This window comes from Rattus norvegicus, chromosome 2 (genome assembly GCF_036323735.1).
Source record: "Rattus norvegicus strain BN/NHsdMcwi chromosome 2, GRCr8, whole genome shotgun sequence".
Taxonomy (NCBI): domain Eukaryota; kingdom Metazoa; phylum Chordata; class Mammalia; order Rodentia; family Muridae; genus Rattus; species Rattus norvegicus.
The window spans coordinates 140,672,194-140,695,655 of NC_086020.1; the positions used below are offsets into that span (position 1 = coordinate 140,672,194).

The 23,462-nt window shown below is 40.3% G+C and overlaps 1 protein-coding gene across 4 annotated transcripts in view; it reads left to right on the forward strand.

Annotated features, from left to right (window-relative positions):
- The first annotated feature begins 5,580 nt into the window (after window positions 1-5,580).
- Window positions 5,581-23,462, forward strand: part of Postn (periostin) — a 31,531-nt gene continuing 13,649 nt past the window's right edge. Inside the window, exons 1-15 of one of the 4 annotated variants that reach the window (XM_006232335.5) lie at window positions 5,581-6,010; window positions 7,364-7,462; window positions 10,538-10,602; window positions 11,941-12,098; window positions 14,599-14,763; window positions 15,643-15,789; window positions 16,284-16,425; window positions 17,617-17,829; window positions 18,408-18,542; window positions 19,343-19,491; window positions 20,706-20,842; window positions 22,217-22,347; window positions 22,808-22,938; window positions 23,028-23,130; window positions 23,236-23,303. In XM_006232335.5, coding sequence (XP_006232397.1) covers window positions 5,886-6,010; window positions 7,364-7,462; window positions 10,538-10,602; window positions 11,941-12,098; window positions 14,599-14,763; window positions 15,643-15,789; window positions 16,284-16,425; window positions 17,617-17,829; window positions 18,408-18,542; window positions 19,343-19,491; window positions 20,706-20,842; window positions 22,217-22,347; window positions 22,808-22,938; window positions 23,028-23,130; window positions 23,236-23,303 — 1,968 coding nt within the window. In that variant the 5' untranslated portion in view covers window positions 5,581-5,885. The remainder of the gene's footprint in view (window positions 6,011-7,363; window positions 7,463-10,537; window positions 10,603-11,940; window positions 12,099-14,598; window positions 14,764-15,642; window positions 15,790-16,283; window positions 16,426-17,616; window positions 17,830-18,407; window positions 18,543-19,342; window positions 19,492-20,705; window positions 20,843-22,216; window positions 22,348-22,807; window positions 22,939-23,027; window positions 23,131-23,235; window positions 23,304-23,462) is intronic. The other 3 variants (XM_006232337.5, XM_006232336.5, NM_001108550.1) reach the window with 3 other exon arrangements.

A 23,462-nucleotide genomic window follows, 5' to 3' on the forward strand; every position in this document is an offset into this window, starting at 1 on the left:
TTAAATAAGTATAAAGACGGATAAATAAATCATGGGACTTGGGAATATAAAAAGTGAAAGTTTAAGCATGAAGAAAACCAAAATTATGTAATTCATAGGAAAATGAATGGGAGTGGAGATTGTGGTGTTAAACACAAAAATCCAGATTCGGGCAGCTTAAAATCACACATTTTTCTATCTTGGAACTATGTGTTACATATACACGTGTGGTAGGTGTCACAAATATATGATTGGCATTAATTTTGAACAGATAAACAGAGAAAAAGCATGTGTACAGAAGTGTGAGATGGGACCCTAGAACATAACTTTGTGAGAGAAAAAGCTCCCAAGGGAAGAGGAATGATAACCACTGTGGGTTTGTCTTAATTCTGATCTAGATTTGAGCAGGCTAAGGGTGCCAGAGAGCACTGTTCTAGTAATTTCATTTTATTATAGCAACCCTTCTTTCTCTATCTTAGTACCTGGCTGGAGAAATACCAGAAGCCTCTGGAAGGGAGCAGATGATCAGTCTCTTGTCTTTGAATACAGAAGGCTTGATGTAGACAATATCAAGAGTGCCAAAGAGGGCAAGGAATGTGAAAGTGGGAAACAAGCAATGTCGGAATTGTCTGTTTAATAAAACACTAGGTGGGGCCTGGAAAGAAGTTCAGTTGGTAAAGTGTAAGTTGTCTTCTAAGTGTGAGAACCTGACTTTGAGCTCCAGTACAATGTAAATAGCTTGGCATGGTAGCACACATCTATAATGCTAGCACAGCGTTCACAGAACCTGCTGGTGTCCAGAATAGCTAAGCAAAGTGCTCTGGGCTCAGGGAGAAATCCCCAACCCCTGGAAACTAAGATAGGTGAAACTAGAAATAATTATACTGAACAAAGTAGCCCAGAGCCAGAAAGACTAACACCGAATTTCTCTCTCCTGTGTGCACCCTAGCTTTGCTTCTTTAGCTTCTTTGTGTTTAACTGAAAATACCTGTAGAAGTCAGGAAACTAGAAAGGGTCCATGGCTGGGGGATGCTAGAAAAAAAGAAGCAAATATTAAAAGGGGGAAAGAGAATAATGAGCAAATAGGTTCAAAGGATGGGGAATAGAAAAGGGCTTGAAAAAAATAAACAATACAAACGATGTCTGAAAAACCATATAGACACCTACTATTGTATAAGTGTGTGCATGTGCATATATGTATACATACATGTATGTTAGACTATTGTCTGTATATAGTATAGACTATTGTGTAAGCGTCATAATATTATACACACATATATATGTTTACATGCACACATACATACATAGAGAGAGGGTGGGGAGGAGTGCAGTTAACATGCAGGCTTCTCTCAGAAGTCACAGCTCACCAAACAAAAAGCCCAACAGCAGATGTGGGATACATCCCTTCAAGTTGCTGGTCAGGGGTTCCGCCCACCCCGAACAATATAGGCTTTTGGAACCTCATATGGGAACCTCATGTAGGCTGCTGGGGGAGAGAAGCCACCAAAAGGTTTACCCAGGGATGGACCCTATGAGCTACACTAATGACTGGCTTGGCAAGATGTGCTCATGGGGGCAATTGCTGACCATGCTCCAGGGGATGGTCACACACGTGTACACTTAGCACTAACTTGGGACTCGATGGTTTTTAGATAGATAGATAGATAGATAGATAGATAGATAGATAGATAGATAGATGGATAGATAGACAGACAGAAAGATAGATAGAAAGAAAGAAAGAAAGAAAGAAAGAAAGAAAGAAAGATAGATAGATAGATAGATAGAGAGATAGATAGATAGACAGACAGAAAGATAGAAAGATAGAAAGATAGATAGATAGATAGATAGATAGATAGATAGATAGAAAGATAGATAGATAGATGATAGATAGATAGATAGATAGATAGATAGATAGATAGATAGATAGAAAGATAGATAGATAGATAGATAGATAGATAGATAGATAGATAGAAAGATAGAAAGATAGATAGATAGATAGATAGATAGATAGATAGATAGATAGATGAATAAACAGTAGAACATGAAGTTGAGAGCAGGCATAGGGGAGTCTGGGAAGAGTTAGAAGACAGTAGGGTATATGACCAAAATGCACCACAGATATTTTGAGAAATTCTTAAAGAATAAAATAAGGTGGAAAGAGAGGAAGACGTACAGTGTCCGCCTTTGGCTTCCATGCATAGGCACACACATGTGTATCACATAGTCATGCTTTCTTTTCATGTGTCAGTCAGTGGAGGAAAAAAAACCCACTCAGAAAGCAAGTCGATCTATTTCCAGCCATTTCCCACACCGTTACTCTTCATCCAGATTTGACATCACTCATCAGTCCCTTCTGCATGAGCCTGGAGAGATTTCTTGCACGAGATTATTAATTCCTACTTGGTTGGCATTTTGAAATTGTTTTCTATGAATTTCAATTCACCAGTTTAATCAAAATGTAAGAGACATTACCAGTGTTTCTAAACACCTCTGTATACCGTACTTTCTCCACTAGATGTCTCCAGAGAAATACAAAGTAGATAGCACTAATGCAAAATTCATTCTGTTTTAAATGTGCGAATGCACTCAGTTCAGTGAGGGGGAAGCTTCGGTGGCTGACTATTCAATAGAGGAATTGATCCGCTGCAAAGAAGGCTTTTGAAGGCAGAGTCCAAGGAGGGGGAGAAAGCACCACCCTACCCTCCATTACCCCACAGGCTTCTGCCCTGCATCTGTCATGGTTAACAGCTAAGAGATCATGGTTCTTACTCTGGTGTGCAGTGAACCCCACCTTTCCCTGAGTATTGCTCCATTGTCTTTCCTGTGTCACCACAGACTGTGTTGGTGACACAGAAAAAGCCAAGAAAATACCATACTGAGCAGAAGGCTTCAGAAGCCCCACTTCCCATAAGTAACCTTTATAATGTGTCAGTCTGAATTTCTAAGCCTATAGCTTGCCTCCTTGACCTCTTTAAGGTTGGCTGATGATACTCTGTTTTATTTCATTTATACACATTGTCTTAAAGATGGAAAACCAATACATGATTCTTGGTTTAAAGTCTTTCAATCTAATAATCTTTTTTAAAAAGCAGCCTCAGTCAAAGAAACTAAAGATCTCCGAGTCTTGCCTAGAATTTCCATTTGCAGGACTAGAGAAGGCTTGTAGTCTCCATGGACCAGGTGTGGAGGTTTGGAGGAGAACTTTTCCTAAGAAGGTACAGGGTTACCCTCAAGGCTTGACTGGGCTGTAAGAGTGGGTTTGTGTTATGTGATCTATATGTAAACGACTTTTGAGCTCATGTGCCATGACAACTCATGAACCACATATTAACATAGAAGCGTATTAAGATTCATGACACAATCAAGACCAAGGGCATACTGCTTAAGGCTTGTGTGCACAGGCTTACGAAGCACATAGTCCGTGAGGAGTCCCGGGGACTGCGGGAGTTTGAGGTTGGTTTCACAGTGGTGAGTAAGTGTGGCAGGCAGTGCAGTGACCTCGTGGTCTCTGGGGGCTCGATAACAGAGAACTGCCTATAAATCAGCATCCCATGCCTAGAGACAGACGGCCCTGTCTCCCAGTCACACTCTCTCTTTTGAGTTACATAATGAACCATTTCTTTTTCCTTAATGACTTACATCTCTGGGTCAGACTTTGCAGCCCTGGAAAGTCGGACTTAATTTTCATGATTTCCGTCATCTTCCCAACTGGTAGAAAAAGTGCAAGGGTTAGTAGGGTCAGGATAGTTTCACAGAGCAGAAGAGAAAGGGCCCTGTATGGAGAGCAACTTTTGATGAGAGCCCCGGAAGAGAGTGTGCCCTTTTGTGGATTTTTTTCCCACTCTCTTCTACAACTTGGGCTAAGATTCCCTTCTTAGCCTTCCTTTTCTCAGCCGTTCCCAAACTGGCTCAGAGCCTCTCTCTAGCTTTGGACTTTCTCCCAACAATTACCGTGCAGTATCTCTCTTCTCACCTGGCCTCTGTCTCTTCAAGTATCCTGATTTCTCCATCTTTACCTAAAATCTCTGCTCTTCTCTGGATTACGGGTGGTCTCTGTGTCTCTGGCTCTTGTTTGAAAGACCCTCCCTGATGTCATTATTGACCCCCATTAGTTAATAATTTTGAAGGTTTGGCATGAGTTGACTTCCATGGGAGTTTGGTAAGTCTCAAACATGATGCTTGGAGTAGAAAGATTTCAGATTTCTATTATTGGAAACTATAAAAGGGGGCTTCAGAATGCCTTTCTGTCATATGAGAATACGCTTTGCCTTGTGCAAAATGGTAAATACATGTTGCTTGTCAGAATAGCACAGTAACCTCGTCAATAAATGATGTTCCCCGAACATTCTAACAGCCAGTTGATTGATATCAGATAGACCTTATATGCATAAGATAGGACTGCCCTTTCATTGAGCAGTTACCGACAGCCCACCATTTGTACAACCTAAGAGTAGCAAAAGCTATTTATAAAGCAAACAAGAGAAAAGACAGTTAAAGTAAGAATGGCTTCATTTAGATAAATATAAATAAGAGATTAGTGTCTCTGTCACACAAGTACCCTGGAAAGAACATAGTTTACTTTCCATGATATCTTCTCTCCCCGTTCCCCAGAGATAATTCGGTATATTCTCAATCCTTTAATACCAAAATTTCAGAAGTGACAGAGGCTTCTGACTCATCTTCAAACTGTGTACTTAATAAATTAGCTGTTGGCTGCAGGATTATTTTAACACTGAAAGGCAGTTCCCACAGAAAGCTCACACATCTCTCCAGATAAGGAACTCTCTCTGGCCTCCCCCTTAAACTTTTCCAACTGTAAAACATAAAGAATCCAGCCATGGTGTCTTTGCCTTGTCAGTGAGAAAACACTACGGATGCTCAAAACAGAGGGGGGACTTCACGGCACAGCACAGAAACACCCTCCCCCCTCTCTAGGGATGCTTTAAAATCTGTGCATTCAGAGACAGATGGCTGTTCCCATTCCCTGCCTTCTGAACTTTCTAATCATTGAAGTTTCTTCATCCAAAGGATTCTCCACATGTGTGAAGACCTAAAAAATCTGTGTCTTCCCTCAGCTGGGGATGCTGAAATTCAACACCGAGAGAGTGCAGTTGTTCTTTTAAAAATCAGAAGAATATTCTTGGCAGCAGCCCTGTTTCTTAATATGCATTTAATTGCCACATTACTTCTAGATTAGTAATACCTGTTTCCAGGTCTTATCAGAGTATGCAGTGTGTGGGAGATGAAAAGCAATAAAAAGGAAAATTGTGTGTGTGTGTGTGTGTGTGTGTGTGTGTGTGTGTGTGTGTGTGTGTGAAAAGTTAGAGAAATTCTCCCAAAGCAGGTCTTTGTAACTTAACTCTCTATACTCATTAAGAGTTGGAAAGTCAGGACCCAAGTTTCACAGGACTTCAAGAAACATGTGCCTCCACATTAGCTGTGGAAATTGTACTTTGTATGCATTGTAAATCTATCCAGGATTTGTGTTAAATTCCCTTTGTGATTTCTTCTCTGTCGAAAAATAACCTCAGTGTTCTGTTGTGGGACGATTTAAGTGTGATAAGATCAAACTAAGAAAGTCACTGAGCTCGGAGACACAGAGAGTGGCAGAGGCACATGGGGGAGAGGTCCCTGAACTCAGATACAGCTGTTTTCACAGGGTAAACCTATAGAAGTGAAAAAACGGCCACACTATGATTAAAAACAAATAGAGGGAAGAGTTCAGACTGCTCAGAACCCAGGAGACAGCACAGGGCTGCTGGTGCTTCTGCAAGGCAGTTGCAAGTTTCAGGTTGGCCCAGCGCCCCCTCCCACAGCCATGCTCCCTCCCACAGCCCAGAGCTCTATAAATTCAGCTCTCTAGAACACAGGCCAGATCTCTTCCTGGACGGAGCTCAGGGCTGAAGATGGTTCCTCTCCTGCCCTTATCTGCTCTGCTGCTGCTGTTCCTGTGTGACGTTGACCCCGCAAATGCCAACAGTTACTATGACAAGGTCCTAGCTCACAGCCGCATCAGGGGTCGGGATCAGGGGTAAGTCCCTGGCTTGTTTCCTTTTGGCTTATTCCACTTAGCTTGTTCTAGAAATATGTAGAAGTTCCTTGTAAATGCACAGGGTAGCTGTAGTTCTTCTTACTGCAAGGTAATAGGAAAAGGAACAATTCTGAATATTCTGTAAATAGACATATATAGACAGAGATAGATAGTTACTATGGCATATATGTGCCTTAAATTCATAAGTATTGCTATCAACATAGCAAGTATTATTACTTGATGTGGATTATTAATTTTAATGTAATTAACAAAATACAGTTGGGTAATCCTTAGTAATTCTGTTTACTTGGGTTTTTATTTCTCTCCATGACTGCAGAGTATGGTTTTCAAAATCAAAGTGTCTGCTCTCTGATGGTATCATGTCAAAGGCTTTGAGATGTCTCTCGGGATATCGGTGCAAATTTCCTTTGTTTTGTATATGAAAATTAAACTCTGGGCTGAATAGCTGCTTCTCTGGATTCCTTGAAATGTTTTTTTTTTTATCTTTTCAGATAAATGTAGGATTTTAAAAGGTTATTAGAAGCATCTTAGTAACTCAAGCGAACATCTGCACTGTTTGCATGGGACTCTTGGCATTTCTCCCTAAGCCTTGGGGGGGTTTTCATTTTCTGAGTTCTCAGAGCAGTCTTCTTAACAGTGGAGTAGAATTTCCATCCTTTTAAGAGAAAGCAAGCTTAAAATTGCAATAGAGAAGGATACTCTTATTTGTTCTCTTTAAAGAATCAAATTTCCTTTGTGTAAAGGCATTGTTCAAAAGTTCCTTTGAACACTAATCTACTTCTGCAAGCCCCTAGGGAACCACACAGCAGAGTGTGAAGTAAGACCTGTGTCCTTTGCCATTAATCTCCCGGGCTTCAGAAAAATCCTAAAGCTGCCCATCCTCCAAATGAATACATGCTTAGTTTTAAAACAATGGGTTTTTTTCCACTTTAACAGTAGTTTGTCTGTTAAGTCTAATTCTGTTTAAATATTTCTGCTAGGTTAACTTTTTGAAATACTGATATTAGTCTCAAACATACAGTGGCCTTTCCTACATCCCCTTCTTCTCCCTTCCCTTTCCCTCCTCCTCACCCCTCCTCTCCCTACATCCTCTCCTTCCTCCTATACCCCCTCCCTTTCCCCCTCTTCTCCCTCCTCTCGCTATCTCCCTTAGACTTCTGCTTTTTCTAGTAACTCAGTAGAACTGGGGCAGGAGTTGGCTTTGTACAAAGTTAAAATCCCGTCTTAGAATGTCAGGACTCCATCCAAACATCTCTCTCAGCCACCTGACCTGTAACTGGGAAAAGGCAAGAACCTCAGCAATTAACTCTTTCCCCTCCCCTCTGTCTCCAGCCCAAATGTCTGTGCCCTCCAGCAGATTCTGGGCACCAAAAAGAAATACTTCAGCTCCTGTAAGAACTGGTATCAAGGTGCTATCTGCGGGAAGAAAACGTGAGTCTCACCCTTTTCTCTGTTGATGGTTTGAAGATCCTACAGGACGGTACTCGCCTTTTCTTGGACACATGCCCCAGTCTGAAGAGACTGTCCAAACTCCTGTGCTTTTAAAGAGAGGTTCATACACAGGCAGAGAAGCTCCCTCTCAACACCAGTTAGAAGAGTCGATTTCTCTCTAAGTCCATAAGCTGGACAAGCCAAAGCAGGCCTGGTGTGGTACGTCCTGAATCCATGTGAAAAATGTGGTCTCTATTCACTGGACCCTCTTCTCACACACACACACACACACACACACACACACACACACACACACACACACACAATCAAGGAGAACAAATTGATCTGAAATATTCATTTGTAAAGGCCCAAATCAATGCTTCTCTGGTCATTTAGACATCATGATAAAGACTCCACTTCACCCCTATGGCTTTGCTGTATATTTCACTGATCAACTCAAAGCTGGAAAACATTATTGCCTATGTAGTAGACATTTTATTAATTTATTATACTATAGTTATTGGTAGGAAAGTTAAAAACCCTGAATTTATAAAGGTTAAGAATGACTTATCCAATCCATCATTTTATGAGGGGGCTGTCTCAAAGACAGGGTAGCTCAGTAAATCAGAAAGGGCTCCCATGTCATCCCAGCAATGAAAATCATGGAAGGGCCCCTCGCTGCCCTCAACCTGAACTGTAGCCTCTATAAGGTAGCTTTGAGGACCGAAGAATCTGAATATCCACTTAATACACCATGGTGAGCTTCAGGTACCCTCCAAAGAAGCTGAAGTAAGGAGACTGCCCCAACTTCTCTAGGTTACCTTGAGCTCCAAAGTGAAACACCCTAACAAAATTAAACAAATGCATAGATATATTGATAGATGCATAGATAGATAGATAGATAGATAGATAGATAGATAGATAGATAGATAGATAGATAGACAGACAGACGGGTGGGTGGGCAGGTGGACAGACAGACAGACAGACAGACAGACAGTTTTTAATCCATGTGCTATTGGAACACACACTCAACAAAGAGCTATTTAACTTTGGGAAGTCAGTGACCTTCCCATGTTGTGCATTTAAGGAAAGAATTTTCCTGTTCTTTCTGGAAGTTAAAGACATCTTGTCTTCACAATATAATTATATTAGAGATGCCAAAGTTGTCACACAACCAGTCGAGTCTCTTGTCTTCCATTAAACAAAAGTTATGCTTCTAGCCAGACATTTTACCAAAACTTTAACAATGTCCCCTTAGCAAAATTTCCTTCAGTGGCTTCCACGTCAGATCACATTTACATCTCTTCGCTGAGACAAGTGTAAATGCTAATCTCAACTAAGCAAAGAAACCAATGGCACTGACAGGGAGGAAGCCTGGCTCGCTTTCCACTCCCTTCTGCCCAAGTTGCCAACAACGTCTTCTGTGTCATTCAGTTTTTCAAATAGGCTTCTACATTGGGTGTTTACTAGAAACAGGCCAGGTCTCAAGAAAGCATTAGTATCCCTAGGCTTAAGCTTTAAGGTACTGTCTACGGTATGTAGAAAACCTTCCACAGAGCAGTGTGCAGGCTCCCTGTTGGTGCACGTTACATCTTCAGTTGGCTTCCTATGACATTTTTTACTACTCAGATAGTGAGGACAAATTCCCCATTCTCCAAGCAGGCAGAGCAATTATTCTGCCTTCTTCTTGCTCTATTTGACTTCCTGGCCATATAGGAAAATGGATTTGTGTGTAGCATCCATGCTTTCTGGGAACAAAACCAAAACAGTTTTGTTGTATTTGAAACCTTTCCACAGATAAACACATTGTCCACTTAGCAGATGAGATTTCAGGCCACTGTTCTACAAGCTCCTCTTCTGCAGTATGACTTTTCCGCTTCAGAGCTCATTATCAGATTGTATCAGTGTTTGGTTTAGACATTTGCCTCATAATGACAGTGTCCTGTTTTCATCCCAGCGATCTGCCTCTCACTATAGACATATCTCATTTTGTTTATGATGTGCATAAATCAAATTCACAAGAACATTCAATTAACATCTACATAGTCTACTTATTCCTGTGGAGATCTGTAGAAGTATAATTGTCACAAGGGGGCAAATCAAGATTTGCATCAGGGTCACATACAGTTCCCTTGTTTCAGGTTCAGACAACTCTTAAAACTACAAACAAAGTTAAAATAAGATAGGAAAATTCAAATTCATATAGCACAATTAAATTGATAGTCATAACTGATAAATCAATAATAAATACTGGTAATTTTTTAAAGTAACTGTGTATCTTAGTTATAAAAGCAGCTTACCTGGTTAACTTCTTTCCTCAACTGCACAAAACCCTGGGTTCGATCCCCAACACCACACAAAATCACTATGCTGGCTTTCAGCGTAGAGAGTCAGAAGTTCAAGGTCATCCTCAACTTCATATGGCGCTCAGGGCCAGTCTGGTCTCAGGAGACACTATCTCATGGGGGAAAATGAAATTAAGCAGAAGAGGGTAAAAATGAGTAAAATTGATCAAAGTATACATGTATACACATGAAAATGCTGAAGAAATCTTTTTTTCTTGTATAATTCATACTAACAATCTTACATGAGATAGGATTTCATACAGTAGGGTGGTTAATGTATTTCTATTGTTTCAAGGTAGCATACACCTTAACAAAATAATGAGCATTTTGCTGGTACTTAGAGCTAACATGGTTATCCCAAAAACATTCTTTTAGTATTCACAACTATTTGTATTTTGATATTGTCACAGCTCTTCCCTTATTACCCTGTTTGGAAGACTGAATTCTGCCATATCAAGTACCTTGTTTAAGAGCATATGTCTAGTGCCCAGAGAAAATGTTCAACGAACTCCATCCTTCAGTATCGAGATCCAGGACTTTTCCTCCACTCCCTGGAGGCTACAGAGAAAAATCAAACTTGCATAAATACCTGGTATCCGAAGGGCAGAGACAAAAGCTGGCTTCCACAGTCTTAGCACATCGTAGGAATAATGAACACTGTTCGTTTTACGTAAGAGCACATTGTTTGCAGGTCTCTCTTTTAATACTGAGATTTCCCCTCTCTGTGCAGCACTGTGCTATATGAATGCTGCCCCGGCTATATGAGAATGGAAGGGATGAAAGGCTGCCCAGCAGGTAAAATCTACATTTCTGGATTATACGTGGGAGCTTCTCCTCTGTGAGGAACGAATTCCACAGGCCAACAGTGTGTGCGTGCATGAATGTGAGGGTGTGCGCATGTGCATGAGCGTACAGGTGTGTGCGTGTGTGTGTGTGTGTGTGTGTGTGTGTGTGTGTGTGTGTGTGTTCGCGCATACACACATTCTTGGAACACTTATAAGCCTAAGCAAATTCCCCATGTTTTTGTGTTAATCACATGGTGACATTAGGCCACTCTTCTCATGCACTGGAAGCTAATGGTGCTAGACACTAACGTGAAGCTAATTGGGATTAGCTCGGATCGTCTTCCTTGAAAGTCCCTTTTTGAGCTCGTTTAGAAGCATGACATCTACTTACAAAGGCAACATCTCTAGCTGACCAGCTATGAGTTTGTAATGGCCCTCACTCTGAAATGTGGTTGCCCATAATTGTGCCAATATGAGAAGTTGCTTTTCATTCCTCTGGGTATCAAATGTCAATCGGCACCCTTCCCCAGGCTCCCATTCCTCAATAGAAGGGTCCCCCGGGCCTTGAATTGCACATAAACTCCAAAGCACTGACCATCATGAACACCAGACCATAAACAGTCCCTGGCACACTACACAGCTGAGAGACTATCGAGTTCCTCACCTGCTGAGACCCAATGCTTGGTCAATGCTGTCGAGATGAGGTGATGTTTTACAGGCTTTCTCCCATGGAAACTGTTGAGCTCTGTTTGCTCTAGGATGTGTTTTGTTCAATCTAGGCATGGACTTTGCCATGAAACCTTATTAAATTTAACCTTATTGGTCTGGGTTTTTTTTTGGGGGGGGAGACTTTATGATTTAGTTTAATAGTTGTCTCAGGGAATTCACTAAGCTAGTCATTTACTTTATGACTATTTCCATATGACACTAATTTTCAAATCAACGGGGTCAGAAAATCAGGCTGCCTGCCGAGTGCTAGCTCTATCTCTTCGGGTTGGCACCAGAAGGTTCCAGAAGAATCTTCTAAAAATAGTCGATACATTTTCCTTAAATATCCTTAAATAGTTATATTCTCAAAAAGTCCTGACTAAACCATTAGTGATGTGGCAGGATTTAGTAAATGTTACTTCCGTTTGAAATTTTAAAACTCACTTTCTTAATATCAGAACACAAGAAATCCTGGTGTGAGTGGTACTTCGTGACTTAATGCTCAAAATGCACATTTGTGTAAAGCGGGTGATTCCTGGGATTTTATAGCTTAAATTGACCAGTTCAATACTTTGGGGAATAGGTAAGGTTTGAATGATTGTGCAGCCTCTAAGCACTTGCTTGTTTCCGGCTATTTCAGTGATGCCCATTGACCATGTTTATGGCACGCTGGGCATCGTGGGAGCCACGACCACTCAACACTATTCTGATGTCTCGAAGCTCAGGGAAGAGATTGAAGGAAAAGGGTCCTACACATACTTCGCGCCGAGTAACGAAGCTTGGGACAACCTGGATTCCGTAATTCAGCCTTTTCATTTCCTGATATACTGACTGTGTGACACTGCCATTTTCATTTTAATTGACCAACTTATATATAACCTAAGAACATTTAATAATCCTCTATTGTACACTTCAAAGTATTTAAAAATGAGCCATTGGGACAGTGACATGTTTTCACCTTGTCATAGTGTAACTTCCCAGGAAACAATCTCCAATCTCCTTAATGGGAAGGTGAATGAGCTGAAAGAATATTTAGTAGTAGTAGTAGCAGCAGTAATAGTAACAGTAGTGTATTTTATTCCTGTCCTCTTGTCTTCTTCTTTGATGTAAGAAAACACAAGCAATTTCAGATAACCTATCTATTAGAAAGGTAAGTTAAAGTGCCCATCTATATTTAAAAATCTATTAGGAGCTATATTACATAGTTGTATTTTATTATTGTTTATAAATAGCATAGCTACAGTTGCATCGGATGAGAAGCTGTCATAAATAGTTTATACTTATTTATGTGGCACTGACTGCATGCCACATAGATTGCTGTTCCAAGATTGTCAGAATAGTAAATGTGCATGGATATTTAAACCAGGTGTTTATAAACAATATTTGATTTTATGAACAGTCTAATTCATGACAGACTAAGTCATAAAAGATTCCTTAATTTCCAGTTTTATATAACTAGTAGAGAAGTGGGTTTCTACATTCTGCTCATGTGGAGATGAACTCACAATTTCTAGGGTGGCTCAATGCAGCTTCACAAGCAGTGTCCTGTAGCTCTGCTGTGTTAATGCTGATTCGTAGACCCCTGTCTTTTCTGCATCTCAGCCCCTTGGGGCTCCTTCAGATCACACCTGAGCATCCTTACACCAGTGATAAAAGTTAGATGTTTCCTCCCTGAACTGCAGCCTGCCCTTTGCCTACTCCTTGACAACTTTGGCTCTTGCCTTAGTGTGTGCAGCTATGAAATCTGTGGGATTTGAAAACTGTGGGATTTCCCGAGAAAGCCCTGTGATTCTAATCTTCCCAGTAATATTTCTTCCACATATGATATGGCTACATAAATGAGGGATACTGGAAATATAAAGCATTTCTTATATCTATAAATAATTGCTTTCCTTCAACCCATTCCCCCATAATAGGAAGAATCCATACCAACATTCAGACTTAAACACAGTGAGTGGCCCTGGCTCCCCCATCTCAGTTTCTTAAAAATTAGCTAGTCAGTCTACTACCATGTTCATCTGTGGAAATCCTCCTTGTGCTATCATTTCTGAATAATTTTCTAAATAACTTTCTAAAGCCATGCCCTATCACAGAGTCCCAGCCCCACACACTCTTCAGTGTTATTGCTGGTTTAACTTCATTTTCACAGCATTGGACCTTTCATAATACATTACTGAGAAACAGAAAAACACACAGTAATGGAACGGATATGAGTCGCTCACCCAACAGCCAGCCACTCTGTATTAGGATCCAGAACGACATCACACTAGTCCTACCCATTTTAGTCTTATCTGCTCCCTTACATGTACCTCCAAACCACTCTAGTAAAAATAGCTGCATTCCTCATTGGACCCTTTAAAGCGTACGTCCTTCCGTCCTCCTCCTCTCTGGACTTTATCTACTGAGGCATGCCAGCACCGTGACGTTCTCCTTGTTTGTCTTTGTATACACTGTAGCACCGAGTACAGAAAGACGTGAAACACAGCCCCCAGGAAGGTATAGGATGACCAACGCTTAGACTAGTTTAGGAATAAGTATAAAATCCTTGATAAATCTCAAGTGTTAGCCAAGGGTGTTGGTAATTAATTCTAGCATTCATGAAGCTGAGTCAGGAACATTGCTGTGAGTTTAAGACCAGGCTGGGCTACACGATGAGACACTGCCTCCAGAAAAACCAGCATAGAAAACACAAAAACTCTCGTGTGTTGTATGCAAATATAATAGCATATTGAGTACCTGACATCACAACTTACTTGTCATAGTGTGTCTGATGATGTCACAAGCCTGGTTAGGGACCTACATAAAGATTGTCTCTTCATAAATATATTTAAAATGTATTTGGCCCCAAAAGTTTCTAAGCATTCTATCAGATTTGGAACCCTTCACTAACAACTTGGAATTCCAAAATTCCTCAATCAGGTGAAATAATATAATTCTCTTATTTCTGTCAGTTTTCTATGATCAATTGATAATGTTGATAAAGAAGGTCACAAAAGGGTAGAGATGGGTTTGCAGAGATGACTCCACAGTTAGGAATGTTTGCAAAAGAGTCAAGTTTGGTTCCCAGCACCCACATCCGCAGCTCACGACCACTTGTAACAGATACCAACATCTCCAGGCACTCTCATACACGTGGGGCACACAGACCTGTACACGCTTACATGTGCTCATGCACATGCACACATACACACACACACACACACACACAAATGAAAATAGATATTTTCAAAGGGTTGGAGAGAGAACAAACAGGGTGCATAAGACCACATCAAATTGACTTTTGTTTAATTCTTCCTAGGACATCCGCAGAGGACTAGAGAACAATGTCAATGTTGAGTTACTGAACGCTTTACACAGCCACATGGTTAATAAGAGAATGCTAACCAAGGACCTGAAACACGGCATGGTTATTCCTTCAATGTACAACAATCTGGGGCTTTTTATCAATCATTATCCCAATGGGGTAAGTTTAATTTAGTGAAGACTTATTTATTTATTCATTCATTCATTTATAACACTTGTATTTCTAAGTCATGTTTGGTTTTTTTTTAATTTTTATCTGTTCCCTTGATAGGATGTTCACAGCAAGGATTAAATGTCAGTGTGATGTCAATGCTTGTATTATGATTAAGAAGGAAAAAAAAACCTGGCCATGTAAAATTTCAATCCAACTGATTCCTCTTAAAGGCACACTGATTGGCAGTTAGAGGCAATGTGTATCGAGCAGTTTCTTATCGACAGTGAAGGGCACAATCAAGAGGGTGATGACTGCCCTCTAGTCACTCTTTTGAGTTGTCATATCAGTTAGACTATGGCAAGTTGCCAGCAGGGCTTCAGGGTTTTTTTTTAACATTAAAATTTCCAGAGATGGAGAAAGCCTTCCGGAGAGGAGGCAGTACTATTTATTGTTCAATAGACCTCATGACTGTTTTGCAATGGTGATTTTTATTCCTCGCTCAGAATTCATTTCAAAGCTAATTTGAATTCTTTACACAATACTCTGATCTACATCCGAAATAGTTTGTATCTGTTTATATTGAAGAATAAAAGTAAAAATAAATAACTCAAATGAGGAGGGTTATTTGCCTTGGATCTCCAGACATGCTTTGGATTGACTGGGCTTCTAGACAGTTCTGTCTTCTCTTTGACAATATTCAAGCCTTAATCCACAGCATCAGCACTCAGCACACAGATTTCTTACATTATACCTAGTAGATCACCAGCATAGGCACTCGGCATGTAGTGCCTTACATCATACCTAATAGTACAAATGGGAAGGTGGAAATGACCTGACTGCCTTAGCAGTCAATGACTAGATGTGACTTCTTTCAAATGACTGCAGGTTGTCACTGTGAACTGTGCTCGAGTAATCCACGGGAACCAGATTGCCACAAATGGTGTTGTCCATGTCATCGACCGTGTCCTGACACAAATTGGCACCTCCATCCAAGACTTCATTGAAGCAGAAGATGAGCTTTCATCATTCAGAGTAAGAACCTAGGCAGAATACTCTGAGTCACTGAAACCCTTCTCTCCCCTGATGAGATTTGTAGACTGTCAAAAAATGCTATTCAACAAATCTGGCAAACTACACGGATAGATTCAATTAAACGGTCATTTCTATTTCACAAAGAAGAGACCATCCCATATATAGTGACACATATTTGAACATGATTTGTAAAGGAAGACTTTTTGTGTGACTATACTATGATTGGGATCTTTAGAACATGTTGACTCACTGACTGTACACGTTGGATTTTGCTGTACTCGTAAATGCCGGCAGACTTCCCACTCTAAACCAATGGTTTGAGGAAAATTTGGAAAAACTGAATTAGTTGTGCCAAAAAGTATTATTTTAACCATCTAACATGAACAGATGTCTCTGGTGGAGCTGTGAACTCCCTCCCGACACACTAGCCCAAGTGTGTTACAAGTTTCCTCAGGATTTGTCATTGCACCCTCTGAAAGTCCTTTGTGTTTCAGGCGGCTGCCATCACTTCTGACCTTTTGGAGTCCCTTGGAAGAGACGGTCACTTCACACTCTTTGCTCCCACCAATGAGGCTTTCGAGAAACTCCCACGAGGAGTCCTAGAAAGGATCATGGGAGACAAAGTGGCTTCTGAAGGTAAGAAAATGTCTTCCTCTCCTGGAATTCTTCTGAGACCTAGACTGAAGGCAATGGAAAAAGATCAATCATTGTCAATGATGAGAGCTGTGGTAGGAAAGACCAAAATCATTTAATGTGAGACGCTCTAGAAAACTTCATGAAGGAATAGGCGAGTATCACTGTTAATTAAAACAGCTGTGAGGTTGCAGCCAGTTGTGTTGTTTCCAAGGAAATAAGTAACAGATGTTAGGAAAGACTGATAAGAAGCCAGAGGGCTGGCTCAGCAGTTAAGAGTGTGGGCTGCTCCTGCAGAGGACCTGCAATCAATTCCCAGCACGCCACAGAATTCCAGGAAATATGATTACCTCTTCTAGCTTCTGTAGGCACCAGGCATGCATGTGGTGCATGAGCATAATTCAAGCAAATGCTCACACTTATAAAACAAAATAAATAAATATGTAGTGTGGGAGAGTAATTTTAGGAATGATTTCACTATGGAATGCATATTATACAATACTTCCAACTCTAAATTTAGAGAAAACGGAGAAAGCTATATGGTTCTTTTAGCCACGACATCATTTTGATTCTCAAATGTACTTGGATCCTTTCCAGCCTCCCTTTCAACAGCCAAATAGTCTTTTCCTTGTGCTAACAAATTTTATACCCTCAGCTCTAATTAAGCTGACAAACGTTGAAGATGTAAGTCTCGATATAACATTAAGGGTCAGATAGATCCCCAGATGCTTCATGAAACTCTCTGCATTTTCTAAGAGTTGTCTGGGGAAAATGCTTGCCTTGCCCTCAGGTTCTAGAACTATATTACCAATCATGAACAGTCTTTTGGAAGTGGTTAATGGACATTCTGTTTGAATATTTTATAACAGTCATAGCTAACAGGTAATTTCATAAACTGCCTAAAGCCTTTTTCTTTTTCTCTTTTCATTCTTTTTTTTTCTCCTGGTGTTGCAAAAAGAGTAATTTGGAGAGTTAATATTCTCTTTCCTTTTTTTTCTACGAACCTAAACTGTTTCTATTGAAATATTGATTTAAAACACCCACTTTCCTAGATCATGTATATTAAGGTTTTAATATCTCAATGCTTACGTCTGTGTCATAGTTCCTTGGTGAGTTTAGTTCTACAGTGAAATGCATAATTTAGGTGATTTCCCTTGAACTGAAGTTTGATTTCCTACCCATGTCTTTCCTCAGCTCTCATGAAGTACCACATCCTGAATACCCTCCAGTGCTCTGAGGCTATCACAGGAGGAGCGGTGTTTGAGACCATGGAAGGAAACACTATTGAAATAGGGTGTGAGGGAGACAGCATCTCCATTAACGGAATCAAGATGGTGAACAAGAAAGACATTGTGACGAAGAATGGTGTCATCCACCTGATTGATGAAGTCCTCATTCCTGATTCTGGTGAGCCCCACCACCATTTCCCTTACCAGTTAAGGTGCCTGGAGAGCAAGTCCATGAACAGCTAATGTGTAGCACAAAGAAGAACAAACAGCAAACTGCTGTGTGCTCACTGAGTGTTGACTCCAAAGCCCGTGCACAGCCCATGTAGGCCCTTGGTTCGGCATCTGGTACTTATGAAGGGTTTTCATGTGCTAGTGTGTTACTTGGCAACACAAAGATACATACTGATGGTCAATATGCAGTAAAAGAAAGGGTTTGTCACTCATAGTGTAGAACAGGCTGAAAGTTGAGTAATGTTCAAGAAAACTACACTAGGACAAGAGAGAGAGAGAGAGAGAGAGAGAGAGAGAGAGAGAGAGAGAGAGAGAGATATTCCCTCTGAAATGATTTATACTAATCAAACCCCTCATGTGCAAACTAGAACTTTCATACTAAGGAAGGGTGGTGGGATGTTTTATCGGGTTGACTCAAGTAAAGAGCTTACAAGAGTAGATAGGAGACAGGCACTGATTTCGAACCCTGGGATAGGGATCATAACAATGAGGACATTGTTGAGATGGAAATGATTTATTTTACAGCTAAACAAGTTATTGAGCTGGCTGGAAAACAGCAAACCACTTTCACGGACCTGGTAGCCCAGTTAGGGTTGGCGTCTTCTCTGAAGCCGGATGGAGAGTACACGCTGTTAGCGCCTGTGAACAATGCGTTCTCTGGTACGTGCTGGGTCCTGTTTCCACTCCCTTCTCCCTTCTTCCCTGTGATCATTCTCAATAAGACATAATAGATATTTTAGAAAATATTGATTAGATTTGGCAATCCATAAGATATCGGTGTCAAGTCATAAGTGTATTAAATCAAGAGAGGATCAATCAGATCATGACATGAAATGTGTCTGTATCATCTCCTCACTGACAATAGTTAGGATATATATACTGAGATCTAGCTCTAAAAACCTATCTCACAGGAAGATATGTAAATGGTGAGGTTGGAAAAGGTTGGTGAACAAAACTCAAACTTTTTACTGTTTTTAAATACGAAGTTGTAATATATAAAATTGTTGATTAGAGAAATTAGAACTTCTAGAAATACAGTATCTCCTTCAGAACAATATTGAGCATATACTCTGGCACTATGCCACATCTTGGAGTCTGTGTGCTTTGATCCCTTAACCAGTAGTAAGCATGAACTTACAAATGACTCATCCATGTGACTAATGGACACCTAATTGTCAGAAAAAAAAATTGCTCTACTATAAAGGTTTAGATTTTGCCAAGGACTATCATGAAAGTACGAAAGTCTCTATGTAGATGAAGATATTATTTGCCCAATAAGAACTTCATGGGCATAGCTTGGGGTGATAGGTCAGTTTGAATTGGCAGATGGCCTTGCTGGCCTTGGCATTTAACTGACTCTTTTATGATGTGAGTGAGGGGTACACTTGAATGGCCTTAGAGACATCCAGGCTTTTGTGTTCGTAAGCGATAATGTTCCCCCCTAATCAACTTATTCGCAGATGACACTCTGAGCATGGACCAGCGCCTTCTTAAGCTAATTCTGCAAAATCACATATTGAAAGTAAAAGTCGGCCTTAGTGATCTCTACAATGGACAGATTCTGGAGACCATTGGAGGCAAACAACTCCGTGTCTTCGTGTATCGGACGGTAGGTGAATCAGACTGGAATCCAGCACCTATCTACCTGGCCTGAATGTCACACGGCATATGATGGCCAAAGAATTGTCACTGTGAATGTTCCTCACACATATGCAAATGCAATTGTAAAATTAACTGTCCATATAATCAGAGATAAAGACAGCTTGGCGAAAGACTTAGGAGAGGGTACCAATGTGCTGTGGATCACACATAACTGGCATTTGTTCCGGTTAACAAGTAACTATGTTTTGAAATACTCATTTACACTCCAGAAGATTCCCCATAATGTAAGCATTTGCCTTGTAGAATACAGTTGAATACAGGGTAGATTTTATGTTGAGTCAAACATGCAGGGATTTTTTTTTTTATTGTGGAATTCACATTCTGCAATGGAATTTCTTTTGAGTGATTTTCAAGATAAATTTGTGAAGGCCCATACAGATTTCTGGATCCTGTGAAATGAACCTAAAGTATTTCCTACAGGAAATTTCCTAGAAACATTGTCTTAATTCCCATGCAGCTATAAGGTTTCGTGTGGAGGAAGCATTTCCTACAAATGGAAGTGGCGTGTGGGGCTCTATACTAAGGCTCCATGATGGCACAGCACACATTTCAAATAAATCAGAAAGTTAGCTTCACGCTCAGTTACACATGTACATACATTAAATTATACATGCATATATATTAAACCACACATGTACACACATTGAATTATACATATGAATACAGTAATGTATACATGCAGTTTATTACACATTTTATTATACATCTGAATCCATTAAATTATTCATGTGCACATATTAAATAAAGCATATCATATATAAATTTTTAAAGTAGAATTAAATTAAGGATTTGACATGTAAAAGACTGGTCTTACCGTCAAGAAAGTTTAATCAATGTGAATATTACATGATTCACTGAATTCTGGAATATTTATAGCTAATATTAACACGAAGAATAGCTAAGCATGAAAAAGGATGATAAGGGGGAAACAGAACTAGAATTCTATGCAAAGCCTGCAGTCTGCTGACAGAATGCAGAAGCCTGATGCATGACATGGCCAGACCAGTGGCAGGACCGGATGAGAAATGCACGGTCAAATGTACACGATTTTACAAAGAAAGAAGCTGCCTTCTCAGGCCCCATCACTCTAGTGACCTCCTGGAAGGGCTACCACCCATCAAACATACAAGGGGCATCATGGGTCTTCCCTCCCACTGCTAGGCTATCTGCATAGAAAACTCATGCATGGTGAGAGGAAGCAAGCAGGGGAGGAACGGTGCCATTCACATATTCCGAGAGATCATCCAACCGGCGGAGAAGTCCCTGCACGAAAAACTGCGCCAAGATAAGCGCTTCAGGTAAGTCGACCACCTGTGCCTGCACAAGAGAAGGAGCACCACCGGGAGATATCCTATCCCAGGAAAGTATTCAGGAGTTAGTACTGCTAACTCCAATGATACACCCACAACACAACCCTGATGCCTAAGACACATTATGGAAGGATGAAGGAAAGACTGTGAGAGGCAGACCAGGATGTTGACTGTGAAACAATGCCTCCTATATATGATAGGGAAGCACATTCATCATATCAATGTGGTCCCCTAAATAAGGCCGTCACAGTGATAACAATGGGCCACAAGTCAGTGTGAATGAGAAAGAATTCCCAAGGCAGCATTCTTAGATTGGGAACTACAGGCAATTAATGGCCGTTGAGAGAGGAAGAATCAGATCCCTCCAGTGAGGAGCCTCTAAAAGGATACCTAAGTCAATGCCAGTCCTAAACGCACGCACACATCAGCAACAGCAAATTGCACTCATCAAGCTGTGTGTGTGTGTGTGTGTGTGTGTGTGTGTGTGTGTCTTTCACAGTAATCAAAGAACAGGAGGTCATGAATTTTAAGAGTGGGGATGGCAACACAGGAAGAGTTAGAGGAGTAATGGAGGGTTGAAAATTATGTAAGTACAGTAGTTATTAATGTAATTCCAAATAAATATTAAAAAATTAAATTGAAAAAAATCATACAAATATTTTTAAATTAACACATTTCCAGTATTATGTTATTTGTTCATGGGGTACTATAGTATGATTTGGTAGATGGAAAAAGAACTTAATAATCTGATTTACTCTTTGAGAATTTTCTTATAATTGTGTGAATGGTAATATAAAAAAGACTTGTCACTGAAATATAAAATGAAACAAAGGGTTTGTGTCACATTAAAATATGACTTTGAGACTATACATGGACTGACCCTGGACTCTGTCCCCATAGGTAGCAATGAATATCCTAGTAAGAGCACCAGTGGAAGGGGAAGCCCTGGGTCCTGCTAAGACTGAACCCCCAGTGAACTAGACTATGCGGGGAGGGTGGCAATGGGGGGAGGTTTGGGAGGGGAACACCCATAAGGAAGGGGAGGGGGGAGGGTGATGTTTGTCCGGAAACCGGGAAAGGGAATAACACTTGAAATGTATATAAGAAATACTCAAGTTAATAAAAAAAATATGACTTTGATGTTTTTATAAGAAAAACAAAGGTGGAGAAGTCTATAAATTATATATTTCAGGCGTTCCCATTATAAATCTTTCTTAACAGGGAAATTGCACTTACATAAAAATGTGTCAGGTGATTTCTCACTGTTTCAATAATACATGGATTCCACCCTGCTCTGTGCGTGGTTAAGTGAATCTAGATCTAACTCTCATGTCCAGCTCAATGCCTATTCTCTGTGCTTAGCATCTTCCTCAGCCTCCTCGAAGCTGCAGATCTGAAAGATCTTCTGACACAGCCCGGAGATTGGACCTTGTTTGCACCAACCAATGATGCCTTCAAGGGAATGACTAATGAAGAAAGGGAGATTCTGATTGGTGAGTGACAGTGAATGGCAGATTCTGATTGGTGCATGACAGTGAATGGCAGATTCTGATTGGTGTGTGACAGTGAATGGCAGATTCTGATTAGTGAGGGACAGTGAATGACAAAGTGGTTTCCTTAACAGGCTCTGGTTTCCTTTATCTTACTTGAGATGTGAGGAGAGCCGTTCGTTAATATTTATTCACAAACTGCTCACGGTCATACTAACTTATTGAAAACACACAATTGTATGGCATAAAAGGGGGACTGTCATAATTTCAAGACTAATTGGCATAGTTTGAACTGATTGAAATGACTGTTGTTTGATAAAGCATTGGCATCGGTGAGAAATTGTTGACCTTATGAAAAAGCAGAAGAGGAAAACGAGGTGGTGTAATGTTTTATTCCTTAGATCTTGTATCAAAATATCAGAGAAGCAACGTATTATTAAACCAATATCTGTCTTTCCTGCAGGGGATAAAAATGCTCTCCAAAACATCATTCTTTACCACCTGACCCCAGGGGTTTATATTGGAAAGGGATTTGAACCCGGAGTCACCAACATCCTGAAGACCACACAGGGAAGCAAAATCTATGTGAAAGGAGTAAGTTGATAGAAGGAATTTATAAAGTACTTATGGTTGATAAATGGCCTTCATACAGTCTCTCCTGACCATCACCCTTATTTTGAAAGGTCAATGAGACGCTTTTGGTGAATGAGTTGAAGTCCAAAGAATCTGACATCATGACAACAAACGGCGTCATTCACGTTGTGGACAAACTCCTCTATCCAGCAGGTCTGTAACGATTAAACACATGATGTACTAAGACTGCTCAAAATGAGCTTGTTTTTTTTAATCACTCCTTTTCTTACCATATTCACTGAATATTTATCTCCATAGACATTCCGGTTGGAAATGATCAGCTCTTGGAATTACTGAACAAACTGATAAAATACATCCAAATTAAGGTACGAAATGCTATCAGATTTTACTACTAGTATGTCCAGAAGGTATTGTACAGTTAATATAAAAGACTAGAAATTAGTATAGTGTATTACTAGCATACCATTGGTATAATGTTGAAAATTGGAAAAATATAGGATATTATATATACATAAAAGTGGGTT